We start from the raw sequence: 22,620 nt of genomic DNA, 5'->3' as shown, positions 1-22,620 counted from the left end.
TACCCGATTTGTTTGCGGTGCAGGTGTTTCACTCAGAGGGAAGCAGCAATACACCGTGATCAAAGAGGGCTTGAAAGGCCGGAGTGCCAGCGGCAGCCCTGCATCAGGCTGCTGGTGCGAGCCGCCTTGCTGGCTTTTAACGTGACAGTCTACGCCAATAAGTAGCAATTACTAAATTAGGAGTTGATAAGACTCGCACTGAAGTTAAGAGGAGTGGACTCAAGCTGCTCTAATGAATAGCGATGCTGGATCTAGGGCCAGCTAGCTAATGCTGCTGAAGCATTGGTCGGCATAAATAAAACCTGTGGGACAAGTTAGAGTTTACGAGCATTAGGAATGTGTGCCCCCTCTGCTTTCTGGGGTGACATCCCCGCAGACCCCGAGCTTCCTCTGCCGCGCCTGGACCCCCGCCGGCACCCCTGGCAGAAGCTTCAGAGCCCGGAGGAAGAAGCATCGCCGTCGGGGGGCTCCGGGCAGCCTCCAAGGGGCTCCGGGCAGCATCCTCCGGCCTGACCTCGGTGCGGAGCACTTGCGGGGCGTTTGCGGGGCGCAGCGCAGCCCTCGCTCTCCCGGCCCGCCCCGGCCCGCCCCGGCCCCCCCAGGCGGCCAATGCGCGGCCGGGGGAGGCCGAGCCGGGGCCGGCCGGGGGGGGGAAAGAAGCCACCAAAGGCAACTTTCTCACCTTGCCGGGAATAAAGCTCTGCCCATGCTTCCTCAGCCGCCCGCCCGTCCGCCGCGGGAGCGCCCTCCGACGGCCGGGGCGCCCCGCGCAGGGGCCAGAGCCGAGTAGGCGGCCGCCACTCGCCGCCGTCCCCTCAGTCCCTGCAGCCCGGAGCGGAGAGGAGCGGAGAGGGGCGGAGAGGGGCGGAGAGGGGCTGGCTCGATGCTCCGGCCATGGGGCGCGGGGCCCCCCTCGGACGGTGCCTGCTGCGGGCGGCGCTGCTGCTCGCCCTCTGCCCCGGCGCCGCCGGCGGCACCTGGACGTGAGTAGCGGGGCTCGGGAGGGGACTCCGCGGCCACGCTTGTCCGCGGGGTCCCGTGGCTGACCGGGGGGGTTGTGGGGCTGATCCTGCAGGTGGCTGGGCATCGCCGCCGCCGGCGGTCCGGAGAAAACGGGGTGCCCCAGCCCGCCGCTGAGCCCCCGGCAGCAGGAGCTGTGCAGGGAGAAGCCGGAGCTGGTGCCAGCCATCCGGGAGGGAGCGAGCCTCGGCCTCCGCGAGTGCCGCAGCCAGTTCCGACACGAGCGCTGGGACTGCCGCCCCCCGCCCGCAGCCTTCGGGCAGCAGCTGAGCAGCGGTGAGTGGCCGCCGTGTCCCCCCCGTGTCCCCCCTGCATCCCGCAAGGCGACACCGACCCACCCCGGAGCCACCCACGCGGGACTCGACCTGCTGTTGTCCGTCCCAAGGTGTCGCGACCTGTCGCGATTGGTTTTTGCCCACCGCTCCCCGGGGGTGACGGTGCCTTTGGGTAGATCCGCCTAGCTGTGTTGAAACGCTGTTCTTCTTGGACTGGCGGCTGGGGTTGCGCCCTTGCGTGTGTCACGGTTGCTAAATGGCAGTGACACACGCACACACGGCGTTTCGAAAACGTCTCTCGGCTGCAGGTAAAAATCTGCTGGCGGCACCGGACGTACCAGGAGTTACCTTAAATCGTACCACGTGCACTCTGCTAGACGGCACTGCTCGACACCGCGAGCCCAAAGCTGCTTTCGTTGCATGAGCTGATAAGGAAAATGCTGAGATTAATGCAGAAGTGGGGATGTTCTGTTTGTATCGAGTGGCAGGATCAGTGTGGTCCTGCAAGTTTCTTTCGAGCGCTCTGCTTGCTGATTTCAGCATAGCCATTGATGTGAGCTTCATCAAGTATTGCAGTGCCCCGTTTTGGTTTTGTGCCATCTCCACTTTATACTACAGCAGTGGGAAAAAAAATCATATAAACATAAAATAAGCTATAAATAGTGATGCATGTTCCAAAAAAAAAAAAAAAAAAAAAAAAAGATTTAAAGTTTTTTACCCTCCTATATGTAACACACACACTGTGCATTAATCCTTCTAGCCATCGGGAAGAATTGTTCCTAAACACCCATAGCTGAATGACACTGCTAAGCCACGGAGCTTCACTGGAGTGTCCTGGGGAAAGATTTTATAATGGTACCAGTACCACAGACTGACACGAACAGGAGAAAAGAACAAGAACTTTCTTGTCAATGAGCAGGAGCTCTGGAGACTGGAAATAGCAGGTTGTTTTTACAACGGTGAAAATTAGTATGCTGAAATTTTAGCTGCAGTTAATGGTGAGATACTGATTTTAGGTTTGCTTAGAAAGTGTGTTGTGCTCTGTGCCACATTATGCCAGAAGTTACAGAGAGGCTTAAGAGGCCCAGACAGGTACATCCGTGATTCTTAGGATTTAACAGGAACAGATGAAGTTTTTGTATACTGTAAGCTTTGTCATGGCCAGATTATCATAGGAAAAGCACATGGCCAAAATATTCTTGTGCCATCCTGATTTCTGCCTGGTTTAAGAATCTGTGGGCTGTTTGCAACATTGTGAATTACTGCAACCTCAACGTTTACTAAATTTAACATGAAATACATTTTGGCCCTGTACCAAAGTACCCCAAGATCATTGTGGCTTCAAGATCCTCCTCCAAGATGTGAACTAACTTCTTATTCTTCATCAAATTAATATGAGCAGTCAAAAACAGAGGGGAGAGTAAAGGGTTCTAGGTTTGGGTGGGTTTTTTTTGTTTTGTTTTGATTTGATTTGATTAAAACTTAATTGGCTCAAAAGTTTCTGTGTCAAATAAAGTTCCCAACCAGATTTAGAAAGCGGTTACCAGAAATTGCATAGTACTGGCAGCCAGAAACAGCAAAATTAATAGCACGGTCACATGAATAGTCCCTGAAGTCCTTTTTCAGATGTGAATATCTACAGCTTTAAACAAGTTAACGACACAGACCAAGCTGTGACGACTTTAAACTCATAACCGTTCCCTTTTAATAATGCTCTGGCTAGTAAAATCCATTTCTCCGGCTCCGCCAGGAAGGTGATCTGAGGGGGCTGTGAGGCAACATGTCCGTGCGTTGCTTTGCAGGCACGAAGGAGACGGCGTTCATACACGCGGTGACGGCGGCGGGCCTGGTGCATGCCGTGACGCGGTCCTGCAGTGCGGGCAACGTGACCGAGTGCTCCTGCGACACCAGCCTGCAGAGCGGCGGCTCGGCCAGCGAGGGCTGGCACTGGGGTGGCTGCTCGGATGACATCCACTACGGGATGTCATTCAGCAGGAGGTTCCTGGACGTGCCCATGAAGAACGTAACGGGCAAGAGCGGGAGTGGGCTGGCAGCGATGAACCGGCACAACAACGAGGCTGGGAGGCAGGTACGTGTCGCCACGCAGGCGCGGGAGTCGTCGCTTGCTTGGTGTTGGTCACAAAACGGCGTCGGCTGAACACGGGCAGTCCTTGACCACAGGCGCAAGTGGCAAGAACTGCACTGACACCTCCAAAGCAGACATGTGCAAACCCAGAATCAAAGCTGGTTTTGACTGAGTAACTAAACTCCACAGGTTAAAATAAAATCCACAAAGTCCGAGTTAGATCTGGAGTGCTGATCAGGGTAATCACAAATAGGTCATGTTCCAAGCAAACTGTAATGATTCTTGTTCTCAGAATAATACTTGAGGATCTTTTTCCCTTATTCTCTGTAATATTCTGTCATTATCACAACCTGCATTTTTCATTCTCTCTAATGGTGAATAAGCAGACACACTGGACACCAGGCATCAGCACCCAGTTGGGATCCACAGTTTGGGTCCTCATCTGAGAGCAGAAGTCTAGAATCATTCAAAGAGGAAATCAAGATTTAACCTTTTCTTTTAGAAGACGGGATGGAAATGACACTCCCAGGTTAAAGTAGCCCGCTGATTAGGGCACTCATCATAGAAGTGAGAGGAGGCAGGCTTCAGACAGCTTTTCTTCTGCCCAAGAGACTTCAAAGCCTCAGCTACAGAGGGAACACTCCTGCCGTCAAACACTGGGCGTGTGTGTGTGATGCTGGGTCCTACTGTGCTGGTCTGCAGAGGAATAAATGGGGCAGAAAGAGCCAACATAGGGGATGTGAGTCTGTAATCTGGTGGCTGAGGCTTACCTCTGCAATGGCAGAGACTTGGGTTCTGTTTCTTCCTCTAAAATTAGTTTCTCTGCTTTACCTTGGAGTTTTTAACATTGTACACGTTTAATGGCTCTCTCTGGCCCTGTAGTTCTTTACAACTGTTCAGCTCGGTGACAGAGATATAACTGAAGAAAAGAAATGGTGACTCTCTGTTTTTGGCCACACATCTTGATCATACTTGATGGACTCCTTTGTAAATGTAATTTCAGAAAAAAAGCATGGGTGGTTTGTACTGAAAACATTTCTCCTATCAGCCATAGTCTGAGAATAGCCACAGTAATCCACCATATCCAAGGGAGAGCCATGGTGATACCATTGCAACCTGTTTTAAAGTAAATCTGCTTTTACATTTTATGAGGTAATATATTTTATTTAATTAATTTATATTGATGGGAAAAAAAGATCATTAAGAGACCAGCCCTTTTTAGGCCTGAAGGCCTTCTATGAAGACAGGCTGATGGAGCTGGGGTTGTTCAGCCTGGAAAAGAGAAGGCTCTGGGGAGACCTTATAGCAGCCTTCCAATACCTAGAGGGGGCCTACTGGAAAGCTGGGGAGGGACTCTTTGTCAGGGGGTGTAGAGAGAGGACGAGGGGGAATGGCTTTAAACTAAAAGAAGGTAGGTTTAGATTAGATTTTGGGAAGAAATTATTTACTCAGAGGGTAGTGAGGCACTGGAACAGGTTGCCCAGAGAAGCTGTGGATGCCCCATTCCTGGAAGTCATCAGGACCTGGTTGTATGGGGCTTTGGGCAACCTGGTCTGGTGGGAGGTGTCCCTGCCCATGGCAGGGGGGTTGGAACTGGATGATCTTTAAGGTCCCTTCCTACCCAAACCATTCTGTGACTTTATGAAATAAATTTTAAAACTGAGTATATGCTGAGAACAGTTACTTTGGATTTAATTAGATGCCTGTCAGCTAAATCATCTCTAAGGAACAGTGGTTGGTATTGTGTAGTAGGGGACATTAATAATAGGAACAAGAGATTAAGTGGTTATTTCCTTATGGAAAGAGCAGAGTTATTAATCACATTTGTAGAGAAGAGGTAGCTAAGGGAGGAGAGAATAATGTTCATAAAATAATCTCTCTTCAAGTTCATGATTTTTTTAATATATGATGCATTTTTATTTTGATAGTCATTTTTGTCATTAGAAAGTGGATGACAAGTCACAGTGACATTTCAGCCCAGTCCTGCCAATCTGCATTTCACATGCACTGAAACTTCTTTGATATCACTAATTTCCAGGAATTCTGTGTTTTTCATCAGTCTCTGGACTAAGTCAAACTAAACTGAGTGTGTGCCATTTTCTTCGATCAGTGTGGCAGTGGAGACGTAGGGAAGCACCTTCAGAGAAAAAGAGATGTTATTTCTGAGTTTAGGTGGCAGTGACACAGGTCTTCTTGAATCCCGTTCTCTCTTCTGCCTCTAGTTTTAGGTTAGCAGTAGCAGCAGCGGTTTGCTGTCCTCTTGCCTTCAGTGACATTTGCTTCTGTTCTCCTGCACCATCTTGTGCTCAGGACTCATTCCTGCACAGGCTGGGCTACAGCTGCCTCCCGCAGGTGTGCCAGCCCCGCTGCCTGAGGTCATGCTCTGTGAAACCTACCAAGGAACTGTTCATTTTTAATAAACAGCATGCCTCCATCCCCCTAGCCTAGAAAAGAAACTTCTCTTTTGGGGTTGATTTCTTTAAAGGCGGATCAGCTCCCTGGTTTCATCCACCATAGCCTAACAGGGTCCTTCAGGCCCAGAGGACCCTGTAGGATTTCAGGCTTTTCACAATTCTGAGGTTTGCAACAAAGCTCTCAAAGTACCCTTTTGTGGGCTCATTTGTGCACATGATCCATATGCTCATTCCTTTTCCGTGACGCTTTACTTAGTTTTACTTAGATACTGCAAGTCTGGAGGACTTTAGCTCTGGTCATTTTCTAGCAATGGTGTGTTTACTGTTCATTATCTTGGATGAAAATACGCAGAGTATTTAGTCAGCTTCTGTGCATAAGTATTTTGTAACTTAATAGCAAACTATAGGATAAAGCAAATATTTTGACCGTCTTACAGTGAAAGTGAATGTTTATCTCTGGTACTTGGGATTTCCAACAGTGATATCACTGAAGTAAAGTTTAGCAGAACTCTTGATTTTTTTAGTTTCAAAATCCTTGACAATGTGATGTTGGAAAATGTTGACCTTCATGTTTTGGGGCTTACAGGAAGGATGTTTTGCGATATATTTTGGTATCTTACGACCTTTTGTAATAAATGCTATCATGTTCCTGGTTCTGTGTCTTGCAAGAGCAGTCTTCCAGGGACGATACTTCCGTATTTGTTTGGAGTAACTCATGGAACTGGTATGTGGAGAATTCTCTTGTTCCTTTCCTATTTCCATACTAAATGCTATTTTATACGTCTACATCTCATGGTTAACTCTAAGATAAACCAATTCTAAACGAGTACCAATGCTTTGACTGAGTTGTGCACTGTTTATGGTACTAACCTAAAGCTCAGAAGATCCAGATTTCATTCCTTATTCTGCCACAAGATGAATGGTCATCATCTTTTGGCATTGTAATGTTCAGGGTACTTAGATGTGGATATGTGAGCTGCCTTATATAAAAGGACAGGTGAGTCAGGCACTATGGGTTGAGTATTATTCTACTAGTACCCTTCCACTCACGGAAGAGTTTCTGTCCAGCTACACACTAGTGGAAATGTATTTGATCTTCAGCACTTGTTTTCCCACATGCAAATAGATTGGCTCATCAGAAGGTTTATTTTTATAGGTACTTGTGGGTTGGCACCAGACCCACTAACAGCCTGCAACTGTTCTTAAGTGTTGTACCTCCATTAGGACATCTGCTTATCTTCATGAAGTTCTTGCTCTCTTCTACCAGTGGCTTCAATTAGTCTATGTGATGGCAAGGGTAGGCTTTCACTGCAAAACAAGTAGTGGCAACCCCTGTCTCACAGCTGAGAACAGTGCCTGCAAACGGAGAGCTTCATTTGGAGTTATTCAGCAGGGATTGGCATTAAGGGGTATACAGACTACAATTCCACTAACACGGTCCTGATCTGAAGACAAATCTGTGCTTTCTTCCCATCCGCCTCTTGTAGCCACACCTTCCCACCCCACAACGCTCCCTCTGTTAATTATATCAGATCAATGAAAGGAAGTCCGTTAAAAATGATATTTCTTTCAGGTTAATTTTTAACACAGATCAGTGTTGACCACTGTGTCCAGTTCATCACTTAACCCTACACTCTTGCGCAAGTACCATCACAGCCAGGGGCAGCAAGCGGCAACCAGCGCAAGAGGAACCACTGCCGGTGGGCTCATGGCTGAGCCTGACACTTGGAGACCTGTCTCAGTTCAACACTGACCATTATCACAACCAAAAGTCATTTTAGTTTCATGACCAGCCTTAGAAAACTGGAAAACTGTCCCAGCCCGCACTGACAGACACATCTGTCCACTGTGTGTGATTAGCAGTGTTCCTCCTAACTTCTCTATGAAGTTTTGTTGTTTAGGGAGACTCCTGTCACAGTATTTCGTTAATAACTGAAAAGATTCACCATGTGAATCTAAAGGTGTTAAATCAAGCGCTTGTTGGGGAGCCAGTTTGGAAGTCATGCTCTCAGTGTCTCTGTGCACCACTGAGGCACCAGTGTGTGTTGCAACCACCTCCCAGCAGAAGGCTGCTGCGCTGGCTCTGTAGGCACTGTCCTAGGTTTGTTTCCAAGAACACAGCAAGGGAAGATTCCTGGTCCCTAAATTTTGCCAGATGTTCAATTTGGGAGTTTGTTCATTAAAGTTCACAGGACAGACTGAGATCTAGGGCTCTGTTCTGTGATCAGGCAAAGCAAGATTTCAACTCCCAGTGCTGTCAGCAGAGATGACCCACACATGTCCAACTAGAAAATTTGCTCGTCCTTGCAGCTGGGAAGCAATAGCCTGGGGTCATGCACATCTGTGATGACACCATCGATTGTTTTAAAGTGGATTGCATCAAAACTTCATGCAAGGAGCCAGAGACACACAAAACAGGAATGCAGATGTTTGCAACTGCTGTGGATGCTCCCAGTGACTCTACACTGCAACCACATTTGTAGTACTTGCACTGGTCCAATCTTCCATACACTGCTACTATATGCTGTATTTTTATATTTTGACATTAACCTGAGATTCCAACATCATTTTCCACTCCTGTTTAGAAACTACTTCCTTCTAGCTTTCATTATTTTATCCTCAGAAAAAGACTTCTGAGTGTCACCTGCTGGGCTACTTGCCCACATGGAAGTAACTCACTCATAGTACCTAGCAGACATGTCCAATGCTTCCCCAGACAACTTCTGGATCATTCTGCCTCATCCAGGTTTTACTGTGCTTTATTCTATCAGACCTGGAAGCACTTCCCCCCCCGCCCCCAACAAACCAAACCGTGCATTTTTCCTCTGTTGTTTCCTCCCTATTTAGCACCTTGTCAAACCACAGTGAAGGCAAGGGTTGTATCTGAAACTATGTAAGGCTTATAGCACAACATGGTTTCAAATTACTTTGAGACTCCAATAACTTGCCATGATACAAATAAATAATCATTAGAAAATGGAAAATACTATTAAATCCCTTCTGTTTGTAAATTGTGTGTAATATCTGTGTTTCAATATTGTGTTTCTTTTTTCCTTGATACTTTTTAGGTTATATGTATTCTAACAAAGGTTTTCTGTCTTTGGATGTCAAATTCTCATCTGCCTCAGTCACTGTTATGCCTTAATGATGCACATTCTGACTACCCAGTGATTTCCTTATTGATAGATTCTGAAGATATGAGCACAAAGTCAGGTCTGTCTCTTAAACAGAAACTAGCCTGTGAAGGAGAGAAGATAAGTATCTGCAAAAATTGCTGCTAGTTGATTTGCCACTGAAAGAGGCTGTGTGCTTTGTGGTGAGGATCTGCTTGTTGCACTGGTCTTCCTTTTCGCAGTGTAGGGAAAAATCTCCAGTCTCAAAAGCAATCCACAGCACCTGGAAATATCTCCTGCATCGGTGCATTACTTCACCAGGTTTCTTTGCAAAAGCTAATGGCTGTTTTAGGTCAGGGTATACACCTGCTGTTTCTTGCTAATGGTTCTTTGAATGCCTCGCTTGTTTGGCTTTCATAGTAACCTCTACCAGTAAGTAAGTCCTATTCATTCACCAAAGATGTGACTCCAGGCAAACACTTTGGTCATGTGTATTTTTAATAATGTTTGTAGAGTTACATGCAAATACCTACACGGGGTTGTGTCAATATCTCTTGGGCAGAACGCTCTGGGAGGCCTCAATTCACACTGAAATGCATGGACTTAACCATGTTGGACTCGGCCCAAACTTCAGTGACCACATTTACCTTGATAAAAAAATCTCAGTTTAACACATGGAGTAGAAATAGCTTGTTTGATCTGCTTCATGTCTTGACTTGCTCCAAAACTTGGATGTGCTGTCTGAGCTACAAATAAGCCAGCTGGGCCTTGAGTTTATTCCTGGTCATGGGTAACAGCAGAGGGTCAGGAGGCCTCTGTAGACTTCCAGGACTCTGTTCTTACTGCAGAATTGGGACTCAAGAACAGGCACTAATTAAACTTCTTTCTCTAGGAAAACTAGAGGAGGGTTTTAGATTTTTTTTTTCCTCTTTCCTAAAACAGTTTGAGGAAGGCAGACTGATGATGGTTAAAATCTGTGGGGGCTGTGGAGGAAGTGAACACTTAGGATGAATATTAATAAACAGCATCAAAAGTTTTTTTATTTTCTCCGCTCTGTGCGAAATACTGGTTCTTTCACAGAGGAATAATTTGAATATGCATTGGCTTTGCTGCATGAAAAGTTTCAAGAAAAACTAAAATTCACTCCTTCTGTTAAATTTCCCAATTGCCTTTATTTCTGGAAATGAAATGTGGGGTAGAAGGTTAATAAAACAGCATACTGTAACATGGGCTCTGCACACCATTAACCAACAGCCCATATGAGTCCATGGATGGCTACAAAGAGTACAGTTCATGGAAAGGTAAAACAAAACAAAACAAAATCATGATACCTTGTCCTTTGCTATATCTTGCATGTGATTATTTTTTTCTTTAGTTTTTTTCCTAACTGTAATGTGGGATGTGTCACAAATCTAACTGTATAATTTTATACTATGACTATTAGCTATTCCAGAAGGGAGCATTATACTGATTGCTGACTGATTGAACTATTATGTTATATATTATTTAATATATGTCTGATTTTTGGGTGGTCCTTTGTGGGGCCATGATTCGGACCCAATGACCTTTTTGGGTCCCTTCCAACTCAGGATATTCTGATTCTATGATTATAGTCCCAGATAAAGGAAACTACTGGTTGTTTACAGATTCCAGTTCTTTGAGATTTGCTTTCATATAAACTGTGCCAAAATTCTTGTGTGTTGCAAAAGCTGAATGCAGGCTGCAGATTCCCACTGTTAGCTGGACATCCGCTGTACAGTCCAGTGCTTGCATCCATCAGGGCATAGCCGTGTAGCCTAAGGGCATTTAAACACTGGAAACCCGTGACAGTACTAGTGTGCCTAAATTACAGGAACACGCATTGAGACTGTAAGAAGCACTGACCATCTTCAGCTGCAGAGGTGAGCTGAACCTACCTCTGCAGAGGTATAATGACACCTTCCATGGCCTTTCCCTGCAGCTCAGAGATGTGGGCATCCACCTGCTCTCCCAGCACGGGTCTATTCCTGGGCACCTCCAGGGTCAGTGGCTTTGGCTGCTGAGCCACGCTGGTCACACAGGCACTCCTGAGCAACCTCAAGCCATTCCTGTCACCTCAGCTACAGACTGTGTTGGGACTGTTTAGAGGTCTTGGTGGTAGCCCAAAGGCACCCTTAGAAGATGTCATGGATAAGCTCAGTACATCTCTTCCATCTTAGGAACAGTGCTGTTACCCATCCTTTCCCTGCTTCCACTCCCATTATTCAGTGGACACTGTGAAAAAGAACACGTTGTTTTGGGTATTTAGGATACTTCAGAAAGAAAAGCTGTCCAGAAATACAAGCTTTCATTATTGTGATTACCTATTGCTCAGTTATGGCAAATGGCATAGTGCACATGCAGAGCACTTCTGGAGATGTTCTGAGCACTAACACAGGTTGCTCAGAGAGGCTGTGGAGTCTCCCTCCTTGAAGATCTTCAGAAGCCACTTGGACACGATCCCAGGCAAGCTGCTCCCAGTGTCCCTGGTTGAGCAGGGGGTTGGACCAGATGACCTCCAGAGGTCCCTGCCAGCCTCAGCCATCTGTGATCAGGCTTCTCATACTGGGGGTTCAGAGGTGGAAACCTCATTCATAAAACATATCTTTCTATGGCCTAGCTTCCCAATCAGTGCAATGGCAATAGCAGCAATAGTATTAAATACTTAGAAGCATCTGGGTTACTGATTTCAACCCATATTCCTAATGAGAGAAAGACCACATCCAAATGTTTTTCTCCATTTGCTTTCAGGCTGTAGCAAAGCTGATGTCAGTGGACTGCCGCTGTCACGGTGTATCTGGGTCCTGTGCTGTGAAGACGTGCTGGAAAACCATGTCCTCCTTTGAGAAGATTGGCCGGTTTTTAAAGGATAAGTATGAAAACAGCATACAGATATCAGACAGACTGAAAAAAAAGTTACGCAGGAAAGAGAAAAGCCAGCGAAAAATACCAATCCAGAAGGAAGACCTGCTGTATGTGAACAAATCGCCCAATTACTGTGTAGAAGATCAAAAGCTGGGAATCCCCGGGACTCAGGGGAGGGAATGCAACCGCACATCGGAGGGACCCGACGGCTGCAACCTCTTGTGCTGTGGGCGCGGGTACAACACCCATGTGGTCAGGCACGTGGAAAGGTGCGACTGCAAGTTTGTCTGGTGCTGCTATGTGCGCTGCCGGCGGTGTGAGACCATGACGGATGTACATACCTGTAAATAAGGTTAAGCACAGAAAATGAAGCCGGGTCACCCTGCACTGTATTGTACACAGAACCGCTGCTCAAGCAGCAATTGCTCTTACCATGTGGGATTACAGGGGATCAGCCTCAGGGGGAATGGGCACTGCCAAACCAGGGGCAGTCCAAAAGTTTGGTGTATGAAAGAGCAACTGAGTGAAGAGCAGCCTGCACACAGGGACAGCTAAAACAGCAAGAAAGGACTCCTGATGGCGCATCTGAACTCCACACTAGAGCTAAAATCTTTCTAAGTCTTGAATAGCTACAGTATGAAGATCAGTGTGGTCATTAGGTACATGGAGAAAACTCAAGGTTGTTAGCCGGAGAATGTAGGGCTAAGAGGCTTGTAAGACACATCAGATGGATCCACTGGACAATTCATTTCTGCAGGCCTTACAAAGAAAGAGCCAAAACCACAGTTACAGGTTACAGGAAATGTTCAACTGTTCACCATGAAGCATTTCCTTTGTGACTGTTCAAAAAGCTGTTTGCATCATATGCAGAAAAGCATCTGGTACCCAGAAACTTGTGCCTGCAGAGGTGGGCACTGGTGGGATGGGAGAGGAGGGTCCCTTGTCCTGAAACAGGCAGTGTCTGGAGCAGAGGGGCTAGAGCACAGTTTGATGAACATGAATGGTGTGCCAAAGAGCAACCTCAGGATTTTGCGTAAGTTGTCTTTCAAATGCACAAAGGACAGGTCTGAGGAGGGACTGAAATACTGCTTGGTATCTGAAGGAAGTACAGCCCTTCACAGGTATTTCCTCAGTACCTGAATGCACAATTTGGGAGTCAGCCAGTCATCACCCCACTGCTGGACTGCATGTATTAACCTGCCACGTTCAACCATCTTGCTGGTGGTTCACCACCATTTTCACAATTAACCATACGGGATTCAGCCCAAAGAAATCTGTCAGAAAATGAAAGATTTTAAGAACATTGATTGCTTTCTCTTATAAGAGCTAGAACTTTTCATTAATGTCCTAAGTAAGTTCAATGCACAATGTAATTTAAGGATTGGCTCACACCACTAAAATATTTACTGTTATTGATAACATCTTCTGCCCTTCCATATGTCGGCTTAATTTTATTTTATATCTGTGAAAGGTTGTTCATTTTTATGCAATGGTACAATTCCTGGTTTAAAAAAACATCATGTGAAAGGATTTCTGTTGTTTAAATGTGCAAAGACCTATTTTTGATAAGACAAGAAAGTTTATATTTTGTAAATATTTAAATTATGCAAGTTATGTAAAAGGTTTCCAAAACAAACGTGATAAGATTACAGCATTTGACACTTGCTGATTAGATATTTGTTTCTATTGTAATAGTTTTTAATTGATTTTTATTTGCATGTGCAGGGGGAACTTATTCAGAGGATTGCAGAAATGTTCTTTTTCTTACCATCAGGATGGTTATAACTATTGCAGTTAATACTGAAGAGAAGTGACACACTGAAGAGAAGCACTTATTTGACATTTTAAATGAACCTTTATTTACTATTCTTTATAGTTTTTTCTGTTCTTTTAAATCCATTTTGCATACAGTGAAATTCTGACTTCAGTGGTAAGTGGCAGTACTCCCACCGACATCAAGGGAGCTAGCTGGGGGTTGCAGTCCCTTAACTTGTTCCACACTGGCGGGCAGTTTTTAGAAATAAATCAGCTTAGAGGTTTTGGTTGAGGCTTTAAAAGTCACTTTTTTTCAAAAGATTCCCTGTCACTCTCATTGGGTGTGTAGGTCAGGAGCGAGCAAATTAAATCTTCTGTGCTCTGGTACTTTGGTACCTTAAGTGGTGTATCTGGAATAGAAGAAGCCCTTTACCTGCTGGGGACCATCCCTCCACTTCTGGCCCAATTTCTCTTCGTTGACCTACCCAGATCTGCTATTTAAGAGAAGGGTGCTCAGCATTCCTGTTGCTGTCACAGGCAGATTCAACAATCTTCCTGTGAAAGCTTGGATGGGGAGGACACATTCTGGTGGAAGATCCTGAGGTGGAGTTGTGAAGGGTTCAGATGGTTGTTCCCGTCTTCTGGAAAATAACCCCACAGTCACTACAGGCAATGCCACAATGGGTCTGTGAGCTACATGGACGTGCTGCTGGTCACTATAGATATGAAGGTGTAGATGTCCTCTCAATGTGCTTTACATCGAGCTGCTGGCAGACACAAGTGCCTCAGTGTCCCACGTGAGACTGCTCGTACCTGTGCCTTGACGGAGATCAGTACAGAGATCAACACCGCCTTGTTGTACAGGCCTCCAGGAGGAACCAGCTGCTGGGATTTCAGCAAGGAGATCGAGATCATCTCTTGAAACAGCACTGATCTGTACCTCAAAATTACCTTAGCTTCTACCTGACCTAAAGTTTCTTCCGTGCCTGAACTCAAGTAGGGAAAATCACCTATGATGTACTTCTTAGTAGGCCTTAACTTCTGGCAGGGGGAGGAAATGGTCCTGGGCTCCTGGGCATGAGGTCAGCTTCAGGGATTTGCCCAGGAGAACAAATCTCAATAGGCTGTTTTTGTGGGTCAGAACGGGAACTGTTCAGTGTGGGTCAGCACTGAACTGGGGAGTCGGGCAGTCACGACAGGGTCAGTGCATTTAGGGTGTCTCTCGCCTGCTTGGATAGCTCCTAATTGAGGCTGCAGAGCAGTCATCTGGATTAAAAATAATAATAATAATAATAATAAATGTTATTAATAAAGATTTTTTTTCTGGATTGAGGGGAGGAAGCTTATTTCTTTTTTCTAAGTGTGATAAAAAGCAACAAAGAGAAGTGGCAACATGGTTTATAAAACTATACATAGTTTATGAGGGCTACTATGTCTGGACAAATATGTGTGAGGGATTAGAAGCTTCAGGGGCAACAGAAGGACCCAGCTTGCCCCTGGGGAAGTCAAAGGGAGCTGTTTTGTGGGGGACAGCATTACGCTTTCTGCATGGAGGGCAGCACCTTGGTGAAAGCAAGTGGGTGCACTCAGAGGGGGTCCCTGCTCAGCCCTCAGCTGCACCCGCATCGTGTGCTTGTAGGCAGGGGGAGCAGAAGCAGGACTGAGTGCATCGGGAGCATGAGCCTCTCTCTGCCTATAGCAGTTGAAACTGGTGTTTAAGTTAAGCTCCATTGTAACTTACCTAAGTTACATCCATAAAACTAGTTCTGTGTGGGCTGTGCCTGTAAAAGTAGTTCTGGACCTGATCAGGATATGTTGCTCTGTAGTACTGCATTGCTCTGTAGTAGCACCAGGGCCAAATAAATTAGCTGACATCCACTGCAGTATTTATTCCACAAAACTGCCTTCAGTTCTTCCACACTCTGGAAAGAGTCTCCCGTGGGTGAGAGCAAGAGCAAGAACTATATGTAAGCCAGCAAGCCTCCTGAGCTTTCGAACAGGAGCCTACATAGGACATATGTGGTTCAGCCACTTTTGTGGGCATATGCCACTGAGATGGACTTCAATCGCTCAGTTTGATAGTGTGTTTTATTGTTGTTGTTTTTTTCCCAGTGCTAGTAAATGACAGATATATGAAACATATGTGCAAGGTAAACAGTAACAATTCACCTTGGTCGTTCAGAGGATATGATGCTAACAGGGCATGCACTTTGGCTGGGATTTCTGAGGGTGCTGAGATGTTTGATTTCCTTGGAGGTAGCAAACAAATTTAGGGGAGTTTCTCATAGAGCAAAACTGTCATGGTTACATCACATAAAGTGCTGAAGTGGTACCAACTCATTCTCCTGGTTAAAGTTTATTAAACAAACAAACAAACACATAAAAGGAGCATACCTCTGTGGCAGACTTCATGCCAAATGAGGCAGTCTTTGTCTGACCCTGTAACATATTGTAGATATCACTTGTTCTCCCACTTATAAAGTCAAAGTCATTTTAAACTAGCAGGGTGGAATAATTTTTTTTTTTTTTCTAGATAACCTGCCAAAGATGCTAACTGTGATTCCTTTCCTGACTGTATCCTGCTGGGTGATCCAGAGTACCCCAGTCCAGTAACACTAGCAACAGTGCATGTGGTGTCATGACTGCTTCTCATTTCACACACAGATTTGCAATAGCAATGTTTAAGATTTTAAATAACCTCACATTTTTTCACTTTTGGTGAACCAGCACAGTGTAGTGCATGGCTCAAGTGCTAGCACCTAGCTGAGAAGCAGGGCTTCGCACCTCTGCCTCCAATGAGCATACCCAAGGAGGGGAGGTAGTAGCAGTTTTCTGACTATAAATGGGAATTTGTGGGCAAAGGACTTGTTTACAGTCACTTGGAAAAGCAGTGACAGACCTAGGTATTTTTTATAAAATAGGCAGGTCTCCTGATTATGAACCTAACGCTTCTGCTATCTGATCACCACATTTGCTTCTCAACTCATAGTTTGAAATCCGTGGTTTGCCAGCCAGGACTACACAGAGACCATCCCAGTAGTGGTTGCTGGGCCAGTGCTGCTGTAGAGTTCAGTACAGTGTTCAAGGACAGGCAAAGACTACAGTTGGATAAAGTTGTGTTTCCTAAACATGGACTCCTGTGGTTTCTATTTGTGGAAGGTAAATATGCTTTTTCCCTTCACAAATGACAAATTCATCCTGAAGGGAATGATGTTTGTGAACTCCATGTTAAATGAATGCTAGACATAATTAATGTTAAAATACTAATTAATACGAAATACTAATGCTAAAATATATTACACTAAGCACTTAATGCCTGTCCCAGATTCTGCTGTCACACTGAACTGACAACTATGTAATCCCACAGACAGCTCTGTTAACTAATGGATGGTTTACTCAGCAGAGAATGAAATGACAATTAATCCTCTCCGGCCACTCTGTCAGCACTTCAGGGCTGAAAGTGTGGTGGCAGACAGGGCCATGACGCTGCGATTCATTTCAGCCACCAGATAACACTGCCAGGTGAAGCCTCCGGCACAGGCTGGAACCGGGATGCCAGGGCTGATTTCTGCGGAAGGTAGCTGCCACCTTGTTTGTGCAGCAAAGTGGTGTAATAAATAGAGGTAGGTTAGCTAAGATGGACACACATGTGGAGTTTAGATGCATTAATTGAACTGGAAAAAGATACAGAGATTCATTACAAGAGTGCCACATACCTTCTGAAATGCCTTGCTGACTCCGAGCCAGTAAACATGCGTGCATCCTCATCTCAGCTAAATGGTCAGAGCCTATCTCAGGGTTTGGCCATGTTATTTTCCTCTCAGCCTTGCTATTTTTGTGACTATGCAGTGTAATTTTAAATGAGCTGCACACTTCCTTTTTTTAGTTCTTCAAAAATCATCAGCTTTTCAGCCCTTATTTTGATATTTTTACTTTTAAGTATCAAGTTTTGTGTGTACCAGGATGTCCCAATTAAAATACTAAAACTTCTGACTGGGTAAGTCTTCTATTATAATTTTCCCCAAAGTTCTGAAAAAATACATAAAAAAAAATACATATATATTTGGTTGTGGAGCAGAATGACATATTTCATAAGCACTTTTCTAGAGCAAAAGCTTGATACCACACAAAGGGTTAAAAAAAAAAAAAAAAAGGCCTAAGCATTATTTATGTGGCTGATCATTTACTGTCTGTGCTGAAAGGTGCATTGTGTCTTGTGCTACTAGCACAAAACCAGCTGATGGCTAAAACGTCTTTTGCACAGACCAATCTGCCCCATAATCTAAGAAATTAATTTGGCACTCTATTGTATCTCAGTGTGTACTAAAAAATATTTTGACATTAAACACACCGAGTTTTTAGAGAATCTATATATCATTAAGAGAACCAACACACAGAGGAACAGGACATCAAAGTACAATTCAATGTTAGTTTAAAATGTGCTAATGGGATTTAAAACAAAAATAAAAAAACAGTTTTGGCTAGTCATTGCTGATTATGCCAATGGGAGCAAATACAAAAATTGCCTGAAACTTAGAGAATGAAGCTGTTAACTTTTATACTTGCTGATTTTGGAGACTAGACTGGGGTTTCACAGCTGGTTTACCTGAGCATGTTCTCGCCCTCCCTAACCCTGTGCTGCCTCCAGCCCATGGATCAGTTTAGCAATATGTTTCACAGAAACATGCCACAAACAAGAGCTTTGGCTGAGTCTGGAGCAGCAAACTCCAGCAACAACACACCGATAAGGACTTAGGGAGGCAACCAGGAGCAGTAACTCCTTGAGCTGACTGTGCTGCCAACGTCCCACAGTTGCAGTGCTAAGAAACCAATCCAAGCATCTTACGTTGTAATGCAAGAGAAATGGTTACCCATCTGCTTTGGGCTGTCTCTTGAGATCAGAAATTTAATGGAGAGGATGAAGTGATTTATGTGCATTTTACATAGTACACAATGTGCCTGGACTATTACAGTGCTCTATACTGATCCCTACCCCCCTCAATATATATGTAATAAAGCTCCGAAACAAAGTTTTATTTTCTACATACCCCAAAGGATAATAAACAGATTATCTGTGTTGTGCCACATGGGTGTTAGGTGCTTTAGAGAAAATATGAGAGTGCAGATATAAAAGCCAGAAATCAAGACATTACCCACCGAGTTTTCCACTTGGAAAGGATGATTCAACTGCCAAGATCTGGGACCATGAGGCTGTACTGATAAAGAAAATGTTGAAATATAATTAGAAGATAATTAGCCAGAAGGGATTGCTGTATCACAGGAAAAAAAAATAAAATGCAGGCTATGCTCCACGGAAGACGGCACTCCCTTCCACCACCATCCATCAAGTTCAAAGAGGAGACATGATCCCATCCTAAGCTGGGAGTGCCTTTTTCACGTCAACTATGCTGTGTCCTGCTATGAGCAACACCCTAAGAAAGGAACAAACATTTCTGTGGGAATGAAATATTACAAGAATGAGATATTTAAAAGATAAATGCAAGATTAAAGGGATTGGGTTGTATGTCCTAGTAAGGAAATTGTAGGGCCTGGAAAAAAATAAAAAGACGATTTCCTACCTAGGAGAATAACGATCAATTTTTAATTTGCTAAGAATTAATCATTAATTTTCAGCAAAGAAGGTTTTATAATGATCCAAATCTACCTAGATGGATGCATAAACAAAGGAAGAGATGCCTGAGGAACCTGATTTAGCCTGGGTCTATGGAGGATGCATTAGATCTTGGTTGTAAGGATGAAAGGAACTACTACAAGGAAAGAGAGGTGAAACTACAAGTGGTTTTAAGCTAGCTTGGTTCTGAGGCCAGAGATAAGGTCATCAGAAATTTAATGAAACATCTCAAGTAAAGCACGTTCTCTCTCGCCATTCTTCATATTTTGTCCATGCAGACATGCAGTTCTTCCTCCACAGAGGCAGCAACAGGAGGTGGTTGAGCCCAGGTGTTTGCTCCTTTGCTCAGAGGGCAAGAAGCAGGGTCCCTCATACCCTCAGTACAGCATCGGAAGCAACTGCCATCTCGTGGTATCAGGTCTGAGACTGAACTAGCTGGGATGCTTCCATCTGCAATGGTCTGATAGCTGAGAAAGCTTCCCAGCATCTTCCAACCTGGGCTCCACCCCAGACGGTTTCTGGAGGGGCTGTGGTTCTTCCCATCTGCACACATGGAAGTCAGTCAACACACATTGGTAGCATTACTTTATTTCCCCTCCTGATTTATCCACCTGGCTTCTAAACTGCAGATAATCCAAACAGTTTAGGAGACATTATGTATGCATTGAGTGTTATGAGTCTTGTCAACATCTGAGGGAACCATATGCCACATAGAGACATCTGCAAAGCAAAACATGCCAAGCAAAGAGAAGCCTTTTCTGAACCAGCACTTGGGAAACTACGGCTGTTAAACCCTCTACTCTTTCAAGAAAACAATATTTGATCATGAAAGATGCTAGGGAAGATGCAGAGGGTATGTCAAGGCAGAGATCTTCAGCATCTTTCTTAAGACTCATCTGTTCCACATAAAGCAATGATAGTACAGCAGTTGTGAGCTGTGGCTTGCAATGAAGTCTTCAGGAGGCTTGGATCCCAGCTGTGCTCCTTGGGCAAAATGAAGTCACAGTCTTCTTGTGTCCTCCCCCTCTTCTCACAGCTGCATTTTTTGAGGAAGACATGCTCCGCATCTTTCCTTCCTTCCTTCGCTGCTGTCTTCAACATGCTGCAGATGATCCCATCAACTTGTGTAGGAAAATACGTATCCTGGAGCTTTGTCATACAGATACCTTTGCATGAAGCTATTTGTACAAAATGCGTTCATCCTCACACCTCACAACATCCTCCCACAAACTGTAGAAGACACTAGGGAGGCCAGAGAAGTAATCTTCCTGCTTGGTCAGTTAATTGAAATTTAATTGAAATGTGCATCAATTACCAAAGCCTCACTTCTTGAGAGTAAGGGTCAGCTTGCTTCAACAGGAGAGAATACTAAAACTAGCACGCTCAAGGCAGAGAACAAGAGATGGCATGTGAACGAGACGGTAAGCAGACCAAGGTGATGGACAACAGCAAGGAGACCCCATTTGCATGGCCACTCCAGTGCGAGTTTGTTTCATATACTTCAAGTCTCAAATGTAATGATTCTATGATAGGATACAGCTATTAGAGAATGAGGAAGGAGGATTTCCATCAAAATCACAAAAAAATCAAGTGATTTAAGGAAAAATTATAAAAGATAACCCTACCAGTTTATTGCTTTAAAGACTGTTTTTAAATGTTTTGTGGCAGGTCCAACTTTAGCAGGTTAAACAATCAGAATATATTTACTTCCTTCAGATTGCTGGGGGTAAAAAAACGGCATGAATTTAAAGATGAGGGCTAAAAGAGGTCTGATTTCAGTTCTATTTCTTCTCCGTTTCATTTTGTAGAGGAAATCTGAACTTTTTAATTTGATGAATGATGAAATATGCATTGACATTCAAAATCAAGAATAAAGACAATAGTGCAAGGAAACTACTAATACTTTTTTTTTTCTTACCCTCTTAAGCCCCTGCCAAGTACCTTCAAAATTTTTCTATTATTTTGGACAGCAGCACAACCAATAATGGCTTATTCACCAATAAAAACGTATTTATGTGAAAATCCCAGGACTCAGGAAACCAGTTTTCCACAATACCCTAATGGTATGAAATAAAATTTATTTTCCAATTGATAGAAATGAAGGGTTTTACTTTATTTGATGACAGAGATATACACGATTTTGACACATCCTCCTAAACAAGAAAATCTGAAAGATTTAACAAAAACAATTTCACCATAATAAGGTGCTTTTATTGCTGTTCTACATTAAATTTGAGGGAAAACCACATTATTTAAGAAGCTAGTTAAACATACAGAACAACTCGGAGTCCAGACTTGCTCTGATATCACAGGTTATTTGACTTGCAAAGCAATTCCCAATATTGCTTGAATTTTTTAGTGCACACATCCATCTCATAAGACATCAATGGTAACAGTATTTGATCACCGCTGTTTTCAGCTTAGGCTGTGGGTTCCTGAAAAATCCTTTGTGGCTTTTGTCCCATGGTACTAGCTAGAAGTTGTTGAAGGTCGTTGAAGATTGTACCAGAACTCATGGCATGAAACTCCAAGAGATTATAACCAATTCCGTGACAGCCCCTGTTTCCTGAATACCAACACTTTTAGTTACACCATGCTAACTTGGTTTCAGTGAAAGATCGAGCTGGCCATACTTAAAAGAAACTGAAGTTTCCAATAAAAGCTGTTTTCTGACAGCTCTGATATGAGCTAAAGAATAAGGCCACTTCAACTTGGTCCATTTTTTTGCTTTGAAAACAAAAAAAAGAAACATTGTCAGTTAAGTTTGAATGTTATACATTGCATAACCTTATATACAATGCTTTCGCTAATACCTCACTGTAAGCACAAATGACCTCAGTTCACATTAGATGTAACATAGGCAGTAAAGGTTCGTAATGTTATACCCTGAAAACTGCTGCTAAAAGGCAGACTGCTTTCTAATAGGTTCTTTGCAATGGGAAATTTATTCCTGGTGTTAGAACTAAAGCAGGAAGGCGTTCCACTTTGCACATTTAACAAGTGACTAACCAGTAAGGCTGAACAGCCATAGGTAGACTAAATGGTTAAACAGCAGTATAAAAATTGTAATAAAAACTGCACAAGTTGCCATAAGTACTGTTGCTTAACATGCCAAATCTCTTCTACACAGTAAACACTGTTTTCAAGTGGAGTACAAACCCTTTCAGCTGCTTTTAAGTATCATGTATACTATGGATACATTTACTTTCATTTTTCTCCTAGTAAAAATAATTCATATTGTGCTTTTTGTGGCATATGTGCATTTCAGTATCATGTTTTCTTCCTTTGTTAATTATTTGGTTTTGGTGGGGAACTACAAAATAAATTTCTGGAGCACTTGTTATTAGAATAACCAATTAGCTTCAATAAAAAGTGGTGCTGCCACTAAAAAGGCAGAGATAAAAAAAATTAAAGCTTTTTATTAACTTATCACTAAAATCTA

The 22,620-nt window shown here is 44.0% G+C and overlaps 1 protein-coding gene across 1 annotated transcript; it reads left to right on the top strand.

Moving 5' to 3' along the window:
* The first annotated feature begins 633 nt into the window (after positions 1–633).
* On the top strand, positions 634–22,576 carry WNT16 (Wnt family member 16). Its single transcript, XM_040549905.1, has 4 exons — positions 634–983; positions 1,076–1,296; positions 3,098–3,384; positions 11,678–22,576. The coding sequence occupies exons 1-4, from the start codon at positions 895–897 to the stop codon at positions 12,140–12,142; spliced, it is 1,062 nt and encodes a 353-aa protein (XP_040405839.1). The 5' UTR covers positions 634–894; the 3' UTR covers positions 12,143–22,576.
* The last annotated feature ends 44 nt before the right edge of the window (positions 22,577–22,620 follow it).

The sequence above is a fragment of the Cygnus olor genome, chromosome 1, assembly GCF_009769625.2.
Source record: "Cygnus olor isolate bCygOlo1 chromosome 1, bCygOlo1.pri.v2, whole genome shotgun sequence".
NCBI classification, from domain to species: Eukaryota; Metazoa; Chordata; class Aves; order Anseriformes; family Anatidae; genus Cygnus; species Cygnus olor.
Note: the sequence above shows the minus strand (reverse complement) of the source record. Positions and strands in the feature narration are given on the sequence as shown.

What these genes read in the sequence shown, in the direction of transcription:
- WNT16 (XM_040549905.1), top strand. Translation starts at nt 895, where the DNA reads ATGGGGCGCGGGGCCCCCCTCGGACGGTGCCTGCTGCGGGCGGCGCTG. An exon ending in CGGGCAGCAGCTGAGCAGCG is followed by an intron (nt 1,297 to 3,097) that starts GTGAGTGGCCGC and finishes GTTGCTTTGCAG; the next exon opens with GCACGAAGGAGACGGCGTTC. An exon ending in ACAACGAGGCTGGGAGGCAG is followed by an intron (nt 3,385 to 11,677) that starts GTACGTGTCGCC and finishes ATTTGCTTTCAG; the next exon opens with GCTGTAGCAAAGCTGATGTC.